Raw genomic sequence first — 18,841 nt, 5'->3', positions numbered from 1 at the left:
TTCTCTAGATTCACCCACATATTAAGCAGAGTGACTGTTTTGCCAGGCAGCAGGTGATTTTGAGTGGAGCGAAAACACAGCCAGGACAATCCACCAATCACTTCCCTTAAATGATTCTGTATTGAAACTGTAAGGACAGCACCAGCTGCTGGCCTCACTTCTGAAGAGGTTGGGGCCAAGCTGGGTAGGGCAGCCAAGTTTATGACTGGCCATATCAATGCGGCTGTGAAAAACATCCCTTACAATCCAGGCAAAATGCTAATGGATCAAAAAGGTCTTACTCACTGGTACAGTTCAGCCAAAAGCATATCCAGGCTCCGCAACTCCTCAAAGAGCTCTGTAAAGAGAAAACGGCTTTCTAATGACAGCACCTGATTTAGCTGATTGTCCAAAAAGGATGGGAAAACCAGCAGAGCAGGTCCCAGGGACTGAGGGCAATGTGGCTCTTTGAGGTGGGCAATTGAAAGGCCTCTGAAAATGCCAGGGAGAGATCAGACCATGGGTTGGAAGGTGACTGAACCACAGGTGGTGCTCCTTCTAAGTTCCAACAAGAGGCCCTCACCTGGGGCCACCGCTATCCCCACAGGCAGATGAAACCTCACCACTCTTCTCAGTCCACACTTGCAGCTCCTTAGCCACTTCTGGGACCACCAGGAATGTGCGCCATCCTTGCCTCTTCTTAGATTTGAGAATATCCCCAAAGATATGATCACCAATGTAAAGAATCTCCTTGCCCTTCACGCCCAAGAGGTCACATATCATGTCTGAGGAACCTAGAAAGGGGGAAAAATGTTTCATTCTCACATATGTTAATTATGGGGGAATTTAACTATTAGCCACACTTTTTGAAAGTGGAAATGAAAGGGCGTGAGCACACCCCAGTTTTCCCTATGGGAATTAAATGAGAGGAAAAGATATCCTCTATGTATCACCAAAAGTCCATGGAACAGCCTCATCTGCACATTTTAGTAATTGGGGGAGGTTCATGATGACTATGAGATGAGCCAATAAGTGTCAGGATTGCCCCACCAGTAGCTGAAGATCTAGGTCAACACATTTAGTGACCACAGACAGCTCCAGGACCATGCCTGCAGCCACTGGGAGGGGGAAGGCATGTTTAATGATTGGGTTCTGCACATGATGCAAATTTGGGGAAGATTTCTCCAGCTGTGGGACGGGGGCTGAATTCTTTGGCCTGTGATAGGATGTGTTCTACTGTTCTTAGGTTCCTATCTCAAAGTAGTTAACACCTTGAATTCTTAGTCATTGTGGTTAGAGTAAGCTCTAAGGGGTCAAAAAAGAGTGTAGGAGCTCAATCAGGGGCCACTAGTTAGCAACCCATGATCTGGGCAGCCAAATATCCTATCACCAATTATCAGGGGTGTGATTTTTATTCCTTTGGAGGCAGGCAGAAATAAGGAGCAAAATGTTTATGATGCCTTTCTGAAGTTTGATATCCATATTTTACTCCTTAAGCCTCCCAAGATTGGGGGGAGGGATGTGATTGATAATTTTATATTGCATGCAAAAAGGTTGGATGGCTCTGTTTACAGGCAGTACAATCCTTTTCAGGTCCCCAACCCAGATTTTGTGCAGAAAATAACAATTCCATACTGTATTGTGTGGATTAATTTTCAATTTTCACCTTCAAGCAATGTACTAATGTGGACCATTAGAGCTACTATTGGCATATTGGGGGCAATTCACTCCAGCACTAGGTATGCATCCACCACTACCTTCTATCTTCAGGTAGATATTTAGTAGCAGAAGGGACAGGATCAAGTCTTATGAGGCAGCCGAGGCCTTGAGGACAATTTTCCAGAAGCACAACACATCCCAAAGTACCAGAATTACTGGCGTACCTCTCCAGCAGTCAGCATGACTAGAAGAGCGAATGGTAGATGTGCTAAAAGGCTTTGAGATGTTGTCAGGGCATCAGTGCAATTGCCCTTCCTCCACATCCACAATTTCTTAAGTCCCACAGCTTTTTGGGATGCCCTGCTTGTCCTGGGAGAGGACACTCCTGACCCTAATCATTTGTTGACAATAGGAACACATGGCCTTGTCCACCACCCTCCAGACCATCCTTGGCCCTTGCTCGTTTCACTTCAAAGGAGGGGCTTTTCCTCTTCTGCCAGTGCAGACCTATGTAGAGCAATCATTCCGAGGGGCCTCTTCTATTGGCCACCCGGTCACCTTTTGGCAATGGTTGTGTCCGAAAGCCATTGCTGCCACATCTGCCCACCCAACAGCAGAAGGAATGGAAACTGGTCTTCTGGTTGCCAGTTCTCACAGGTGATAAACGGCAAGAACAGCTACTTTGCTGCCAGTCCTCCAAGCCCATGGAGACTGAAGAATTGTGTTTTTTACGCCACTTTGCCATGGGGAGGCAAAAGAGATATTTATCCACCCTGCAATGAGAAGCACTTTCCAAGGTACGCAAGGAAACAGCTATCGGAAAGGCGGCAGGCCCAAAGGGATACTCAGGCAACTTTACCTCCAGAGTAGACAGCACAGTGCTGATGTGGTCCTCTGTAGGTCCCAATTCGCAGCTTCCCCGTGTCCTGCACACAAAGATGGGGTTTTCTTAGAGTAACCAAACATGCGCACCACTGTGCACAGACAACCCCTCTAACCCACAGGTTTATGAACACAAGTACAGACTGGGCGAGATCAAAAACAACAGCTGTGACAGGGACCTTGGAATCCTAGTGGATGATCATTGACCATGAGCCAGCCATGTGCAGCAGCAGCCAAAAAAGCTAATACAATCCTGGGTTGTATAAATAGAGGCATAGAATCAAGATCACGTGAAGTATTATTACCGCTTTATAAAACCCTAGTAAGACCACACCTGGAATACTGCAGCCAATTTTGGTCACCATACCAACCTAGAATTAAGGAGAAACTTCTTGACAGTGAGGACAATCAACCAGTGGAATAGCTTTCCCACAGAAATCGTGGGCACTCCATCACTGGAGATTTTTAAGAAGAGGCTAGACAGTCACTTGTCTGAGATAGTATAGGTTCTCCTGCTTGAGCAGGGGGCTGGACCAGAAGACCTCCAAGGTCCCTTCCAGCTCTGTTCTATTCTTCTATTCTTCTTCTTCTAAAGAACAATGGGATGTGCAGCCCATACCTGAAGCTGGAACGTTACTGCAACCCCTTCCATTACAGAACACAGTAGGTGATATGAGGCATAAGATGATAAATAAACTGGCTACAATCAACCCCTGAAATAAATTATCAAGGCTCAGTACAGAAGTATCATCAGAGAGTATGCTAGAAGATGCCAATAGAGCCCTCACAACAATCCCCACTACCAGAATTACACAAAATAATGAATGGTACATCCTGCAGCTGTTGTAATCCCAGGAATACTTGGCTACACAATGGAACAGAATAGCAGTACATACCTCCCCCCCCCCCCAATCTCTGAAAATGAGATTAGAGTCTAAGATCAAGACAACTTGGAGAGTCAGTTGGTGGAAGTATAGAAAGGTGTGAAGATTTAAGATCTGTTCCATTGTGTAGCCAAGTATTCCTGGGATTACAACAGCTGCAGGCTTCAGACTCAGACCCTTGTATTTTTTCAATAGCTGAGTCTTATCATTAAATCTTCACACTTTTCTATACTTCCACCAACTGACTCTCCAAGTTGTCTTGATCTTAGACTCAGCTATTGAAAAAATACAAGGGTCTGAGTCTGAAGGCCTGGAGACTGCTAAACAAAGGCTCACAGATCAGTGCCCACTTGCCTTCAGAAGTTGTGGTTGCTCCATCAACAGAGGCTTTTAAGAAGAGAATGGACAGCCATTTGTCTGAAATAGTATAGAGTCTCCTTGAGCAGAGGGCTGGACTAGAAGACCTCCAAGGTCCCTTCCAACTCTGTTATTCTGTTATTCTCTGCATGTTTGGATTCCACTTAATCTTCAGCTGCTTGGACTTCTGAATTTTTGGAAGCTGGGAGCAACTCCAATAACCAGATCTGCAACAGTTACTGCTTCATCAACAAAAGGCTCCATAAATAAAAGGCTTAATAATGGTTTGGGTGAGAACTGGTTCTTAAAAGCCACTTCCTGTGAAGCAGGCAGGTTCTCCCCAATGGAAGCACAAGTTTTGGGTCTGTCAAAGCAACTTTTCATAGCCAAAGAGAGGAACTTTGCTAGCTCCCAGCTTCATGGACTCAGTTTCCAAAGACTCGGATGTATAGAGGGGCAAAGGTCAAAACAGAATACTGGGGTTTTCTTTGCCAGCCCTACTGAGCAGTTTCTTGCATCTTCCATAAATCCTCAGTCAGACTTGGATGAATGCAATGAGGTGGATGTCAAAGGCTGCAGCACTTCTTTCTCCAGCAATTGCTGACTGATTTTAAACTACCGGTAATTCATATCTATTTGTTTATACTCATTGATAGACATCCTAACTCAGTGTCTGCAATGAAGGAAAGTTTGCTCACCTGTTGTGTCTACCATTCTAATTCTTCAAAAAGTCATCTTACATCCAAAAAATTACATTTTGTCCCCATAAGGATGCTTTTAGTGCATTAGTTTGCTTTCTTAGCTTCAGCCTGCATACTACTGTACACTGTATTGGTAGGAGCAGTCAGCATGGATGGGCAGGCTCTCAATGAACTGCCTGAGTGCCATCATGCTCTGTATGAGGCTCTCTGAAATGTGAATGTACAAATATAATGGACTCATCTGGATCCTCTGAAATATCAGCCTGAAGACCTACCAACGTCAACCAGGAACCTGTGGCAGCTTCAAGAGACAAACTAGCACTAATGATGTTACCTCGTTTGGGTAATGAAACATCTGCAAGAAAACAACCAAGTTCCAAGAGCACCAAGGACCCCAAATAGACCAATTAGCCTAAGCAAGCAATATTCAAGTAATGAAGACTAGATTTTGGCAGAGGGAACACCCCAAGCAAATACCAGTCTAGGAGGGCTGAGCAAATTAACAGAATATCCAAAACAAAGGTGTGCTTTCCCCCTGTAATCCATGGCCAAAAAAGGTGGCGTAGGAACACGCTTTTCAAGGAGAAAGAGGGAATGGACTGATGCTCTGCATCCAACAGCTGAAATTGCTTCTTGCTGTGTTGCAACAGGATGCACCCCCTCAAACATGTATTAGTCTGACCAGTATCTGTGGAGAGTCATGTGGGGCTCATTCTGAAGCGCCCAAAGCCTTTTGGGTCAGATCCTTCCGAGTACAATCAGCCAGATAAGCAAAAACGAAGGCTAGAAAAGAACTCCATGCACTATGCAGGTAGATGCCATAAGGTCCTATAATCAGGAACACCTACAGTATATATAATCTGGGAATAAGCATAAGCAGAACAAATCTTGCTAGGTGATGGTGAGATTTTGTTGCCCATTGATCGGTTTCCACTATTGTACACATTCACCTCTTATGGATCTCCCCCGATCTTGGCCCATTTGGACAGGATGACAATGAACCCTTCCCTGTTTTCATGAAGTTCCTCCTGGATCCTGCCCCACTCTTCTCTGCCATCCTCCCTGCTTTTGGCCCTGACCAATACGTACTGTGTTGACTTGCCGCAGAACAGTTCCCTCAGCAAAAAAGAGGGGCTTGCAAGTGTCGACAACAATCATATCAAAGTAAGAGCGCCACGGTCGATGCTGGGATTTATCCTGCTGTTGGAAAAGGAACAAATTAGGCTACTTGGCATACTGAAAAGTCCTGAAGATTTCCTATTAGTCACAAGCTCACAATGACTGCATACATGTCTTTCTCTCCCTCCTCAGTTACAGGCCTGTTATATGGACTTTAATAAGTGCTACCTTAACACTGCAAGCTCCTGACAATTTACATCACCATAGTACATGGGACTTAATAGCAGCTGTTTCCCATGGAGACAAATACAGGAGACATGAAAGGAAGGGCAGCCCCAACATTCCTTACTGTCTGGCAGGAAGGCCTATCCCCCAGCCCAACTACCTTGCTGCAATCCACATGAATTGACCCACCCAGATGCTGCTAATGGCCACCTGGGCCTGAAACATCTCACCAGCTCACAGATTGACTTACCATGTTTTCTTCACTGAAGTCAAGTAAGTATGTCATGATTGCCTGGAAAGAGATAAGCCCAGTGCTACTCTCTTCTGCAGTGAAAAATCAGCCCAGGTTCAACGGCCTCGTTAGACAAGGATGCAAAGCCATCAGGGTCTCTTCCATGCATCTCCCTGCCACTGACCTCCTCCCTCCAAACTATCTGGCTCCATGAGCAGTTGCAAGGTCACCCAGCCAAATGGTCAGTTTGGCACTACCACCGTATCTTGAACTAAGCATGGAGGACAGCAGGTCCCATCTCACCTTCTCTTGGAAGGCCCGACTTACATCTGTATAGTTGTAGTCACTGTTGGTGGCAAGAAACATTTTCCCTGCATCTTTCATGCGACTCAGCAGAAGAGGAATACGGGGCTGAAGGAAAGAAGACGGAAACAAGCTGCAGATCAGAGCCTGGCTACTCCCTGCAGCAGCGTTCCGAGTGTCTTCAAGAGAAGGCCTTTCAAGATAGGATTTCAGGGGCTGAAAAGGGGCCTCCTCTGCAATAACTCTCTCTCCAAGCCAAGATATAAGCTCACTTACATCTTTTACCACATACTTCTCCAGGTCCTTCAGCATTTTCTCCTTGAGGGAGCCCTAGGAGAGCAACAGATGAGGAGGCCACGTGAGCTCAGTGTCACCACCCAGGCCAATCAATTGTGGGTCTCTTGCAGGGCAGTTTGGCCAGGGCAGCTCCTGATGCTGACTCTGTGGGACTGCCCATGGCAGTTTGAAAGTGGTCCAGTAGACCAAGGCAAGCCCAAAATTCTAACTCTTCCCTCACATCCAAGATTTTTATTACCAATAGTTAAGATGACCTTATCAATGTATTTTGAAGTTATTTTTAAGCTGCCTTGGAACTGCAAATGTAAGATGTGACTAGGTGGTGAGTTTTGGTTTGATTTTTAGTGGCTTTGAGTCTCTCTTGACTCCTGGAACTCTGCACTTTTTCAGCATCATTCTTTAAAGTGATTTGCATGGCCTTTTTCTTCCTAGTGAGAGGGGCTGGCTCAAAATCACCCAGCTCACATCATGCCTGTGCACACTCCCCACTCCTGATCCAATGCCTGTGCCCACTCCCCACTCCTGATCAACCACTAGACCAAGCAGGCTCTTAAGTTTGACTCACTGTAATAAATAAGGCAAGGAAATATCTTGGTCTATCCAAGGCGCATTGCCGCATCCATGCCCTTGCCTAGCCCCCTCCTCCTCCCCCCCCTCTTCTGCTTACTGAAAGGTGAACATGATCCATGGCCTCTCGGACATCCTGCAACATGCTGCGGAAGGACATGAAGAGGTTGCCCTGCCTGTAGCCGGTCTCACAACTGAGAATGAAAGAGGAACAAGTCCAAGGTGAGATCAGCCATGATTCCACACAGCAGGGAGAGCCCAGGAACACAAGCAAACTTGCAAACTGGAACAGAGTTCCCGGTCTCTGCCCCTTGGCACACTGGGGTTGGCATCCCAGAAGGCTCTAAAGCCCCAGGCAGCACCCTTCACCCAGATGAGGCCAGGCTGGGCCACCCAAGGGCTTCAGCCACAACGCTTACTTCATGTATTTGGAGCAGCTGGTGAAGAAGTCCACGAGACAGGCCAAGAGGTAGGTTTCTGTGGGGAGGGAGAAAAGGGTGAGCGGAAGCCCCCTCTAGGCCAAGGGGGAGGCCCATTTCAGGCTGGCGCTGCTTGGAAAATCCATCTGGCTCTGACAGCTCAACTTAAACCAGAGGTGGTCAACTTTAGCCTGCAAGGTGCCATGCCTGGGAAATTGTTTGTGCCACACCATGAATACAGATTGCACTTGCCAAACATCTTCACTTGCTCATCAAAAGAATCCATTTCCTCATGGACCTCAAGGTCTGGATTTGTGCCACATGCTAAATCACAAAAAAACCTAACCAATGTTAGGAGAGAAGCAACCTAGAACTAAAGAGAAACTTCCTGACAGTTAGAACAATTAACCAGTGGAACAACCTGCCTCCAGAAGCGGTGAATGCTCCAACACTGGAGGTTTTTAAGAAGAAACTGGACAGCCATTTGTCCGAAATGGTATAGGGTTTCCTGCCTGAGCAAGGGGTTGGACTAGATGACCTCCAAGGTCCCTTCCAACTTTATTATTATTATTATTATTATTATTATTATTATTATTATTATTATTATTATTATTATTATTATTATTATTATGGATCATTGCACAGTCAGCCAGATGTTCAGACTGGATTTGGCATTTTGTCTACCTATCAAGTTGTTGTTGTTATTATTATTATTATTATTATTATTATTATTATTATTATTATTATTATTAAAACAAGGTTCGCATATTGTGCAAATGCAGCTGCTGGATCTTAAACTGGCTCAGCTAAGTAAGTTATATAAACTTAGCCAAAGTTAAATCACAGGAAAATGGTTTAAAATACAGTGGTACAGTGGTACTCAACTGCTTTGAAACTCATCAAATTTGGGACTCAACGCATTGGTACAAAAATTTTGTCCCAATGCTCATTGTTTGTTTGGTACTCAATGCACAAGCTAGAACTTGTCAGTGTCGGTTGCCTTGTGACTACATTATTCCTTATGAGAAAAAATTGTTTAGCACCTCCCAGAACCAATTAACGATGAGTACCTAGGTACCACTGTACATACAAAATGCTTTAGAAAGAAAATGTGGGCCCTCTCTACACCAGGGGTCCCCAACCCCCAGGTTGTGGGCCAGTACTGTGCTGCAGACGGTTTGGAACAGGGCTGGGCAAGCAGCAGGTGAGTGCACACACGCAGCTCCATTTGCATGAGTGACAGGCATTTGTGTGTGTGTGTGAAGCTCCACACAAATGGAGCTGCAAGTGCACGCACCTGCTACTCACACAGAACCATTTTCTTGCCCCCTCCTCCCCACCAGTCCTCAAAACCAGAAAGGCTGGGGACCACTGCTCTAAGTAATTTTTCAGCAGTTACCCCTCACTTCCTTGTCAATCCTATGCAGAAAACCTTGTCCCCAATTTCAGGAACATCACTGGAGGAAGCTGCAAGTTAGAGCAGCAATTCAGGGTTCAAGGGGTATGTTGGAGCAAGGAGTACAGTCTGCACTCGCTTCCAAGCTCTGTTCCTTTATTCTCCCTTTCAACATTCCAGTTCTGGTCCAAAACAGTTGCCACTCTGAGGAAAGTTTGTGAAATTTTGCAATTTGCTTTACGCTTAGAACAAAGCAACTTGAAGCAATCTTGGAAAGCTTAGAGAGCTGAATTTAGGGAGAAAAAGGTACATTTTATGCTTACCGGCTGTAGGATACAGTGGGAACTTGGTGCTTTGTTTGCACTCTCACTTCCACAAAAATTAACAGGTGCCTGTGCCCGATATTCCTCCCAACCCAGGAGCAGCCAGATTAAGCCCTCCTTTGGGACAGGCAGTGCCCTGGCCCAAGGTCGACCCCTCTTCCCAACTCTCCCTTTGTAAATACCTGTCAAATTAAACAAAGTATTCAGAATATGAAAACGTTTTGTGTCGTCTCTCTGAATAAATTTGTTTGGGTAATAATTCCAGATTTCATTCCTAAAAACAGAAAAACAGAAAAAGTCATCAGTGAGATAGGGATGTAGTTGTACTGAAGGCAAACATTACTAAGACTTTTGTCCCAAGCCGCCGGTTTTGCTGAAAGTGTGAAAGGAACTCCTAACCATCTTCTCAGTTCCCCATGTGACCTGCTCTCTTGTAGGGGTGACTGTCCCAAATTCAGGCTGCATCTTTGGTACATCTGGCCTTTGCTCTTGAGCTCCAGGCTGGGTTTCTGGCAGTTGGAAATGGAAAGAGGCAAAGCTTCAGCAAGGAGAGACTCAAAATCTTCTGGAATTTCAACTGAGGCCTTGGAATAGGTAGACGGGAACTGTGCTCCTTTCCCTTTCCAATCCCGGCTCCATCACCTGCTTCCCTTGGACTGCAGCCCTACAAAGACGAGCACAAGAGTGGCCAGGGAAGAGGGGCTGCTCTGCCGTCCAATGAGAGAAGAAAGGGATGGGAAAGCTCCAGGAAGCCAAAGGTGGGGCTATACCATTTCAGACAAGTGACTGCCCAGTCTCTTCTTAAAAACCTCCAATAATGGAGCGTCTACAATTTCTGGAGGCAGGCTGTTCCACTGGTTAATTGTCCTCACTGTTAGGAACTTTTTCCTTAATTCCAGGTTGCTTCTCTCTTTGGTCAGTTTCCAACCATTGTTTCTTGTCCTGCCCTCTGGTGCTTTGAACAATAATTTGACCCCCTCTTCTTTGTGGCAGCCTCTCAAATACTGGAATTCTGCTATCATGTCATTTTGCAACTTGTCTCATACCCTAACCAGAAGTGGGGATGAGGTTCTTCTATTCTTTCATTTTCACTATTGCATACTGTCCTTGCTTGACCTGTGACAGTGAAGCTGTCCTGGTTAACCAGGATATGAATACTTAGCTCCTAAATCCATAGGAGGTAAAGGAGCTTTTGTGAGGAGGGTATAAGGTCCTTGTTCCGAACCACGAAGCATCTTTCAGCATCTGCAGGAGGCCAACAGCTTACAGAAGCTCCTCCATAAAGCCATTGGGCCCCTCTGGAAGAAATCAAAGAGAGGAAGGCAGGGCGGGTGAGCCATTAGCTCTCCTTCAAGGATTTCCTTCAGGAAAAGGGGGCAATGCAAATGGAGCAACAAAGATGATCAGGGGACTGAAGGCTAAAGCATATAAAGAACGGTTGCTGGAATTGGGTATGTTTAATGAAAAGAAGGATTAGGGGTGACATAGCAGTGCTCCAATATCTCAGGGGTTGCCACAAACAAGAGGGTGTCAACCTGTTCTTCAAAGCACCTGAAGGCAGGACAAAAAGCAATGGATGGAAACTAATCAAGCAACCTAGAACTAAGAAGAAATTTCCTGACAGTTAGAACAATTAACCAGTGGAACAACTTGCCTCTAGAAGTTGGGAATGCTCCAACACTGGAAGTTTTTAAGAAGAGATTGGATAACTATTTGTCTGAAATGGTATAGGGTTTTCTTCCTGAGCAGACCTTCAAGGTCCCTTTCAACTCTGTTATTCCATTCCATTCCATTCATTTCTATTTCTATTTCTATTATTTCTATTTCTATTTCTATTTCTATTTCTATTTCTATTTCTATTTCTATTTCTATTTCTATTTCTATTTCTATTTCTATTTCTATAATATTTTTGTCATGTTCTACTACAGTTGTCTCAGCAGAGAAGCAGAAGATAAACCCCATAGCTATGAAGGAGGGATGAGAGTCCTACCCCTTGAAGAAATGGAAGCCATGTGCACACACCAACAGATTGCCATGGGAGTCCACCTTTAGCAAGTTCCCATACTGGGCATCAAAGATCAGCCCCCTGAAGAATGAAAAGAAAAGATTACTGGGTTGCCTCCCTCCCACAATTCATGTCCAGTATCAAAGTCTCCAACAGCAACTGAAAGAATTAAATAACTGGTTATTTTGTTACCTGGTAGGGAAGGCAGGATCGTACTTATAGTCCAGAATTTCGTGAGGGTATCCAATGGACACCAGTCGCTCCAGCAACAGCTCAAAGGTCAATTCTTCATAGTCTGGAGATTTGTACACTGCAGCAGAAAAGAGCAGAGTCCCCTCCCATTCCTGGCTCAGATTTTTATCACAAAGCCCAAAGGAAAAGTAGAAAATGTAAAAGACCAACAGTTTCTAAGTGAACTTTGGTCTTGGTGCTTGCTCGCATGGTCATCTCAAAAATTAAAAACTGGGGTTCAAAAGAGCACAAATATTGAAATCTATTTGCGAAATGGTCAACTGGTCATGAATGCAGAATAACATAAGCAACCTGGTAAAGCTCAGTTTGAATGAGATCAAAGCAGCCCACTAGGGCTGCCAAAGATCCCAGCAATTTCCTGAATTAAAAACTCCAATTTAGCCATCACAGCTGGTGGGCTGAGCTGATTTCTATCCTGTAGCTAGGATCCTGTATCCGTCTGTATGGGTTTCCTGGAAGGATTTTCATATCACACAAATACATGTTATTCTCATTAAAAGTAATTAACAAAATGCCATCATCATCAGTTGTAGGCTAAGACAGCCATGACTGACTGAGAGTGGTGATTCTGGGTGGGGGTGGGATGCAAAAGACAAAAAGGACCCACTTGCTGGAGGGGGGGCGGGTAATATTTCAGACTGTTAGATGTCCTCCATGTCACTTAGTTTGTGAATGGGAAACTCTCCCTCCCCCCTGCTAGCTCCCAAAGGCTGGGTACTCTTGAGTTAGCTTCAGTACAGACCTTCTCTTCTCATCCCAAGAACACATTGGCCCCGATGGGCTGAATCAGGAGACATGCATGCAATTTAATAACACAGACCACAAGGATCTGTCGGGCAACATCTCAGCAAAAAAGTGCCCCGAATGCATGGAAAGCTGTAGCAGGTTATCACCCCATCCCTCTGCAACCCCATGCACTCCAGCGATTCAGCATTCAAGGCTTCTTACTTGCAAGGGTATAGTCCATATCAAAACCAAAGCATTTTATCTTCTCCAGTGCCAAGCTCCGGTTCACAAAGATCCTGGGAAGGAGATGGGATAGCAAGTGATGAGATGCCGTGAACTGGTCTAGCTATAACCAGAGTCTCACACTCTTTAAAATGAGCACCTACATTTGCCTGATACTCGCCTTGGAAAAATCAAGCAAACTTAGAAAAAGTCCAGCTGAACCTTTCAATTGAAATGGGCAACACAAATATTTCACTGGGAACACTTAAAATGGTTTAATGCTAACCTTCCTCTTGTCAGACCTGAGATTTCATGTATATTTGCCAAAACCCATTAAACTTCCTCTAGGTCTCTTGTGTCTCTCTTTTTTTAAGAGGAACAATTTAATTCTCCTGCATATTCTGGAAATTCCTCTTCAAGGACTACTGGAGAGAGAGAAGAAAAAAAAGATGTAGCCAGAGTTTTGCAACACATCTTGACCCAGGCAGCGCTCAACTGATCAGGGCTAGTCTTCTGGCCATCAGCAGCAGTTCCAAAGGCAGAAGCCACCTGAAGCAGCCTAGAAAAGAACCCAAACAAACTCCCAAGAGAGCCTCAGAACCGCCCAAGCCACTAATGGGAAGTTCTTTGGAGGCCACCAGAGACTTGTGTGGAGGCTTTCAGAGGTGGGTGTCATGGTCTTTCTTATACAACCCGACGGCTGCTTTTCCCTCAAGTCTGGGTGCTTCCTTCCAAGGCCCTGTGTTCCAGTCTTTGTGTTGCATTAGGGTTTCAGATTGCCAGCTAGAGAGCTCTGCCAACTGGACTGTCATGGCAAAGGGCAGAATCTGCCTTGAATGAACTTTCTCTGGTCAAGCTACCCCCTAGGACAGGGGTAGGCAACCTTGGCTCTTTTATGACTCGTGGACTTCAACTCCCAGAATTCCTGAGCCAGCATGGCTCAGCATGGAAACCTCTCCCTTTCCCCTCAGCATGGCTGGCTCAGGAATTCTGGGAGTTGAAGTCCACGAGTCATAAAAGAGCCAAGGTTGCCTACCCCTGCCCTAGGAATTGGCTGCTTTCCATGGCATGGCCTCAGCAACCCCTAAGCTTGCTCCGGATTCCTGTGCCACCAATCATTCATCAGTACCATCCTGTAAGAACATTTCCTGGAGCCCTTCTCCACCCTGCCAAGGGTCACTTTGGATTCCATCTGTTCACTGAGCCTGCTCAACCACCAGGGGTTGCAGGGCCTGTCTGGCTCCCTGAAGAGATTTTCTGATGGAGAACTTCCAACTGCTTGGAGGACCGTTGCCGGCTGCCATTGCAGCAGCAACAGCCAGCAAAGTCCGTTCACCTGCTGAAGAGAACAGGAAGGTATTTGACTTCAGCCTCTGCGTCAGAGCATTTCATCATTGTCTGCAATCCTTTGTAACAGGACGTTGCTTCATGTAATGTGTCAATAGTTGCAAACTGCCTGTTAGCCCTTCCTTTGCTCACCCAGGTTGCTATTAAACCCCCCCCACACACACACTCCTGGCACTCTACAACCTTCCCTTCTAGGTCAAGGCCTGATCTGCAAAGAAAACAATGCAGATCATGGGGTGTGTGTGGAGCGGCTATGCTGGTAGGTGAGGCAGGATAGAAGAGACAGAGTGGACTTTCAGAATGAGCAAACAACCCGTGGCTAGATACTAGCATCCATGTTGTCAATACTGCTTCCTACATTTTCTAGTGGAACCTGTAATTGCATTGAACTGTTTCCTCAGCTAAAAGCATGTTCAGACACAGTTGTAGGATCACTCCATTGTCTCATTCCTCGCCACTATCTTCATTTTCTCATTTTCTTTTCCACATGGCTACTCAATGTGTTAAGAGTTCAACAACAGAGGAAGCAACACCCAACAGCCAGAAGCAGAATCCTGCCATATAAGTCATGGAAAATACCTCAGACCCTCTGTTCATTCTTGACCTTGTATGCCCTTGTTTTAGCCCATTCCCATGGTATTCTTGCACCTGTGTACAAAGGAGTCCGTAAAGATGTGGCCTGCTGCATTTTGGATCAATCATGGTTCTCAAATACTCTTTAAGAACAACCCCCAAGAACTGCACATTACAGTACTTGAACTTGCTACTTATAAGGACATGAATTACTGCAGTCGGGTCCTTTTACCCCAGGTGTGCAACTGGCACGCCTGCCAAAATAGGCATAGTCTTTGTTGGCTGTAACTTCCATCTGCTGAGCCAACAAAAAACATTAATCAGAAACATCCAAATTGTGAACCTACTTCTTGAAATGTAGTATAGGAACCTGATATATCCATGGCAACTTGCCAGGAATCAACTGCAGTCCAATTCCATCCAGACCTTGACAATCTCTAGGAACTGCTAAACGATGTCAACAACAACATCTCCCTTAACAGTCCATTGATGATGTACAATTGAATATTACCAGCACGTTGATGATGCCGTACCAAGAACCATTGGATGACCTTTCCTGTATATATAGGACTGGCCTCTGAGGCAACCCACAAGTAAGGGGCCTCCAGGCCAACCTCTCTTCCCCCACCAACACTCAGTGGAACTGCCCAATATGGAATGAGCAGTTCAAATTGTAAAATAACACCAACCCTCACAGATAATCAATAATACCAAAAGTTGTCAATAGATCTAATAAGACCAGGAGGGGAGTCCAGCAGGGGTCCAGCCAGCAGGTAGCAAAAGACAACGGTTACATCAGCCTCTTTGCTCCCTCAGAAAGCTTATCCCAAGGAGGAGGAGGAGGAGGAGGAGGAGGAGGAGGAGGAGGAGGAGGAGGAAGAAATGTTTCAGTCACCAATTAGGATGGTCCATGTGGAGGAGTCCACCCTACAGTGATTTTAAGCAACTCTATTTGCAAAATTCTGCACAAACTGTCACAGAAACCATGTAGGAAATTATAAAGCTAATTCATTCATAAGACTGCTAGATGGCAGTCATCCAATACAACAAGGGAGAAGGAGGGATAATTCACACACCCACACATTGACATGGTCTAGACCCAAACATGGACATGTATACATGCTCAGCCAGATTCACTTGGAGACTTCTTCCAAAGCTGCTCCACGTGTTATTTCTGGCACTTCATCTCCATCAGTAAACCAAGGTGCCATTCCCAGTCAGACCCAGAAAGAGGCACCTGGCTTACTACCTGAACAGAATTTCCTCATCAGAAATCCAGAAGAATTTATTTATTTATTTTATTTTATTAAATTTATATCCCGCCCTTCTCCTTGCGGACTCAGGGCCCCAAACAACAGGATCCATCAGGCACCCGAGGCAGACCATCCAAATTGGTTCCTCTCCCTTAAGAAAGTTCCACGAGGGTAGCAATCGCAACTGGTCCAGGGCATGAACTAACAACGGATAACAGGTTAAGTGAAATCCCCTCCATTTCCGGCTCATTCAACAGGAGACAAAAATGAGATCCAGAGTCTACCCATCAGTACATATAGAGCCAAGATGTAAGAATGGAGTTACTTGTATGTAACAGAAACAAACCTTATTCCGATGCTTATTCACAGAACATTGGATAACAGATTTGGAAGGGACCTTAGAGGTCTTCTAGTCCAACCCCTGCTCAAGCAGGAGATCCTCTACATTTCCGACAATGGTTGTCCAGTCTCTTCTTAAACATCTCCAGTGATTGAGCACCTACATCCTACAATGAATTCACAACCTTATTCATTGCTGAATAAGGAAGGGCCTCTTGTGGCATTCCAGGTATTTTAATTAAGAACTGGCTAAGTGTGCCTTTCCATACTCTGGGCCAAAGGAATAAGCAGTGACTGCCCCAGCACCCCTCCGCTTCGAGGCGACTTTGCTGCAGGGTTAGGGTTAGGGCAGGCAGGCAGGCAGCCCCGCAGAGGCGTCTCCTTCCTTCCTCAACGGCGGCGTCTTCTCAACAAGGCACTTTTTCCTCGGCAGATCCCGGACGCCCAGCCGACGCCCCCCCCCGAGGGGGCCAGGAGACCGGTCGACCTTCAGGGCGCAGCCGGGGTTGGCTCCGGAGAAAAGGCGGCCCCGAGCGGCTTTCCCAGCGAGCCCTTACAGGCCCCCAGTCGGGCGCCGCCTGCTTCGGAGGCAAATGGGGGGGCTCGCTGGCAAAGCCACCCGTCGCCCCCGCCCGCTCCCTCCGCGGCCTCTCCTAGCTGCGCTGGTCCGCTTCGACGGCCTCGGGGCCAAGCCCCGCCGCGCTGCCCGTCCAACGCCGCGGCCTCCCGCCCTCCTGCCGGCCCCGGCCCGAGACGGCAGCGCTGGGCAGCCCCGCGGGACCCCCGGCTCCTGCGGTAGCGGGCCGGGGGGAAAGGCGGCTCCCTGGCCTACAAGGCAGAGGCGCTTTCGCTCGACGACAACAACGCCGTCGCCGCGCGGAAGGTGCCGGGGCTCACGGGGTGCGGCGGCCGGCGAAGAAGGGAGCGCGCCCGGTGCCCTCTCGGCTCCTGCCCTCGCCCACCGCCCCGCGCCTCCCCCCCCCGCCCTCACCGGTGGTGGTAGTCCCGCTTGACGGGGCCGCGGGGCTCGAGGGCGGCCGGGAAGAGAGACTCCGCGGCCCTGGGGGCCTCGAGGGGGACGCTGCCCATCTCCGCGGCGGTGGCGGCGAGGAGAAGCCTGGGCTACGGCTGCTCGCTGCGTCCCCTGGCCAGGGGAGAGGCTCCCGGCCCTGCCCAGCCCGAGGGCCCCTCCCTGGTCCGCCCACCCACCCATCCTGGATGCCCGCCAGTCGCCGCCCCGGCCCTGGCCTGACCCTGGCCGAGCTCCGGGCGGCGGTCCACCCGCGCCTCGACGGCAAGGCCGCCGCTGCTCCGGAGCCAGGGCCGAAGGGGAGGGAGGCGGCGAAGCTGGTCGGTCCGGGCCCTTCGGAGTCGCGGGTGACGAGAAAGGGGCGCCGGCCGAGCAGGAGCTTTGGAGGGCTTGGTGTCTTCTGGATTAGAGGGGCTCAAGGCATCCCCATGCCTTCCTAGCCCAGGAAGGGAGATCTGTCATTTTTCCCTTCTCACCTATAAATTTTTATGGCAAGCGTGAAGACTTTTGCTTAATGTTGCAAGATGTGGTAATGAATAAAATGAAGGCAAATTCTTTTGAGCCTCTTATTTCCCACTGTTCCAGTTTATTGTTTGCCTTTTGCATCTTCAAATGTACCACTGAACTTGTGGTACTGTAAAAGAATTGCAGCAACCAGAGAGAGCCTGAAAGACACATTGAATCTGCCCATCTTGTAATCTTGTAACACATATCTGTAACTTGTACAGCAACCAGACAGGACAGTTATAAACTTCGACAGATAGGACAGCAGAAAAAACAATTACAACTAGCCTGCCTTCTTCCATCGAAGACCTGTGTATTGCATGGATCAGAAAGAAGCTGGGAAAATATTTACAGACCCCTCACATCCTGGACATAAACTGTTTCAACCCCCACCCCCCCTTGGGATGCTGCCAAAGCATGCCAAAGCCACTGGACACAGGGACTTTTTTCCCCCTCATGCCATCACTCTGCTAAGCACCTAATCCTCACAGTATTGTTTTATTCTAAGTAAATGTACCCATGCTGTAGTATTACTACAGGTAATCCTCCATTTACAATCACAATTGATCTCAAAATTTATGTTAAGCGAGTTTTGCCCAATTTTACAACCTTTCTTGCCTCAGTTGTTAACTGAACCCCTGCAGTTGATAAGTTAGTAATCCGGTTTTTAAGTGAATCTGGCTTCCCCGTTGACTTTGCTTGTTGGAAAGTACAAAAGGTGATCACATGACCTTGGGACACAGCAACGGTCATAAATATGAACCAGTTGCCAAGCATATGAATTTTGATCACTTGATTAAGGGAATGCTGCAAAGGTTGTAACTGAAAAATGGTCATAAGTCACTTTTTTCAGTGCCACTATAACTTAGAACGGTTGAAAGTTGAGAACTATCTGTATTATTCTTCTTTACTATCCCATATTATTAGTATTATTATGGGTTATTATTCTGTTGCTTTGCATGTACACTGAGCTTCTGCAAGGGAGACAAATTCCTTGTGCCCATCTCACGCTTGGCCAAATAAAATATCCAGTTCAATTCTGGATATTTGCCACAGATTCCCTCTCACAGACCGGTACGCTCCCACAGAGCGGGCCTCCTCAGGGTGCCGTCGGCCAAGCAATGTCGGCTGGCGACCCCCAGGGGGAGGGCCTTCTCTGTGGGTGCCCCCACCCTCTGGAACGAACTACCCCCCGAGATCCGGACGATTCCGGACCTCCTACCTTTTCGCCGCGCCCTCAAGACATG

At 47.0% G+C, this 18,841-nt stretch overlaps 1 protein-coding gene across 1 annotated transcript; it reads right to left on the bottom strand.

The window, feature by feature from the left end:
- Positions 1–285: 285 nt before the first annotated feature.
- Positions 286–17,149, bottom strand: NT5DC4 (5'-nucleotidase domain containing 4; the record flags this gene model as incomplete). Its single annotated transcript, XM_029283170.1, has 14 exons — positions 17,052–17,149; positions 12,549–12,622; positions 11,541–11,658; positions 11,334–11,429; positions 9,526–9,617; positions 7,625–7,682; positions 7,306–7,399; positions 6,618–6,671; positions 6,366–6,449; positions 6,057–6,098; positions 5,552–5,659; positions 2,498–2,564; positions 603–773; positions 286–337 (listed from the first exon to the last, which is right to left on the bottom strand). Coding segments are annotated over exons 1-14 (1,208 nt in total), but the record flags the coding sequence as incomplete, so codon positions are not given.
- Positions 17,150–18,841: the final 1,692 nt, after the last annotated feature.

The sequence above is a fragment of the Protobothrops mucrosquamatus genome, unplaced genomic scaffold (genome assembly GCF_001527695.2).
Source record: "Protobothrops mucrosquamatus isolate PMUCROS unplaced genomic scaffold, P.Mucros_1.0 scaffold31, whole genome shotgun sequence".
NCBI classification, from domain to species: Eukaryota; Metazoa; Chordata; class Lepidosauria; order Squamata; family Viperidae; genus Protobothrops; species Protobothrops mucrosquamatus.
The sequence above is the reverse complement of the archived record's forward strand: the minus strand, read 5'-3'. Positions and strand labels throughout refer to the sequence as shown.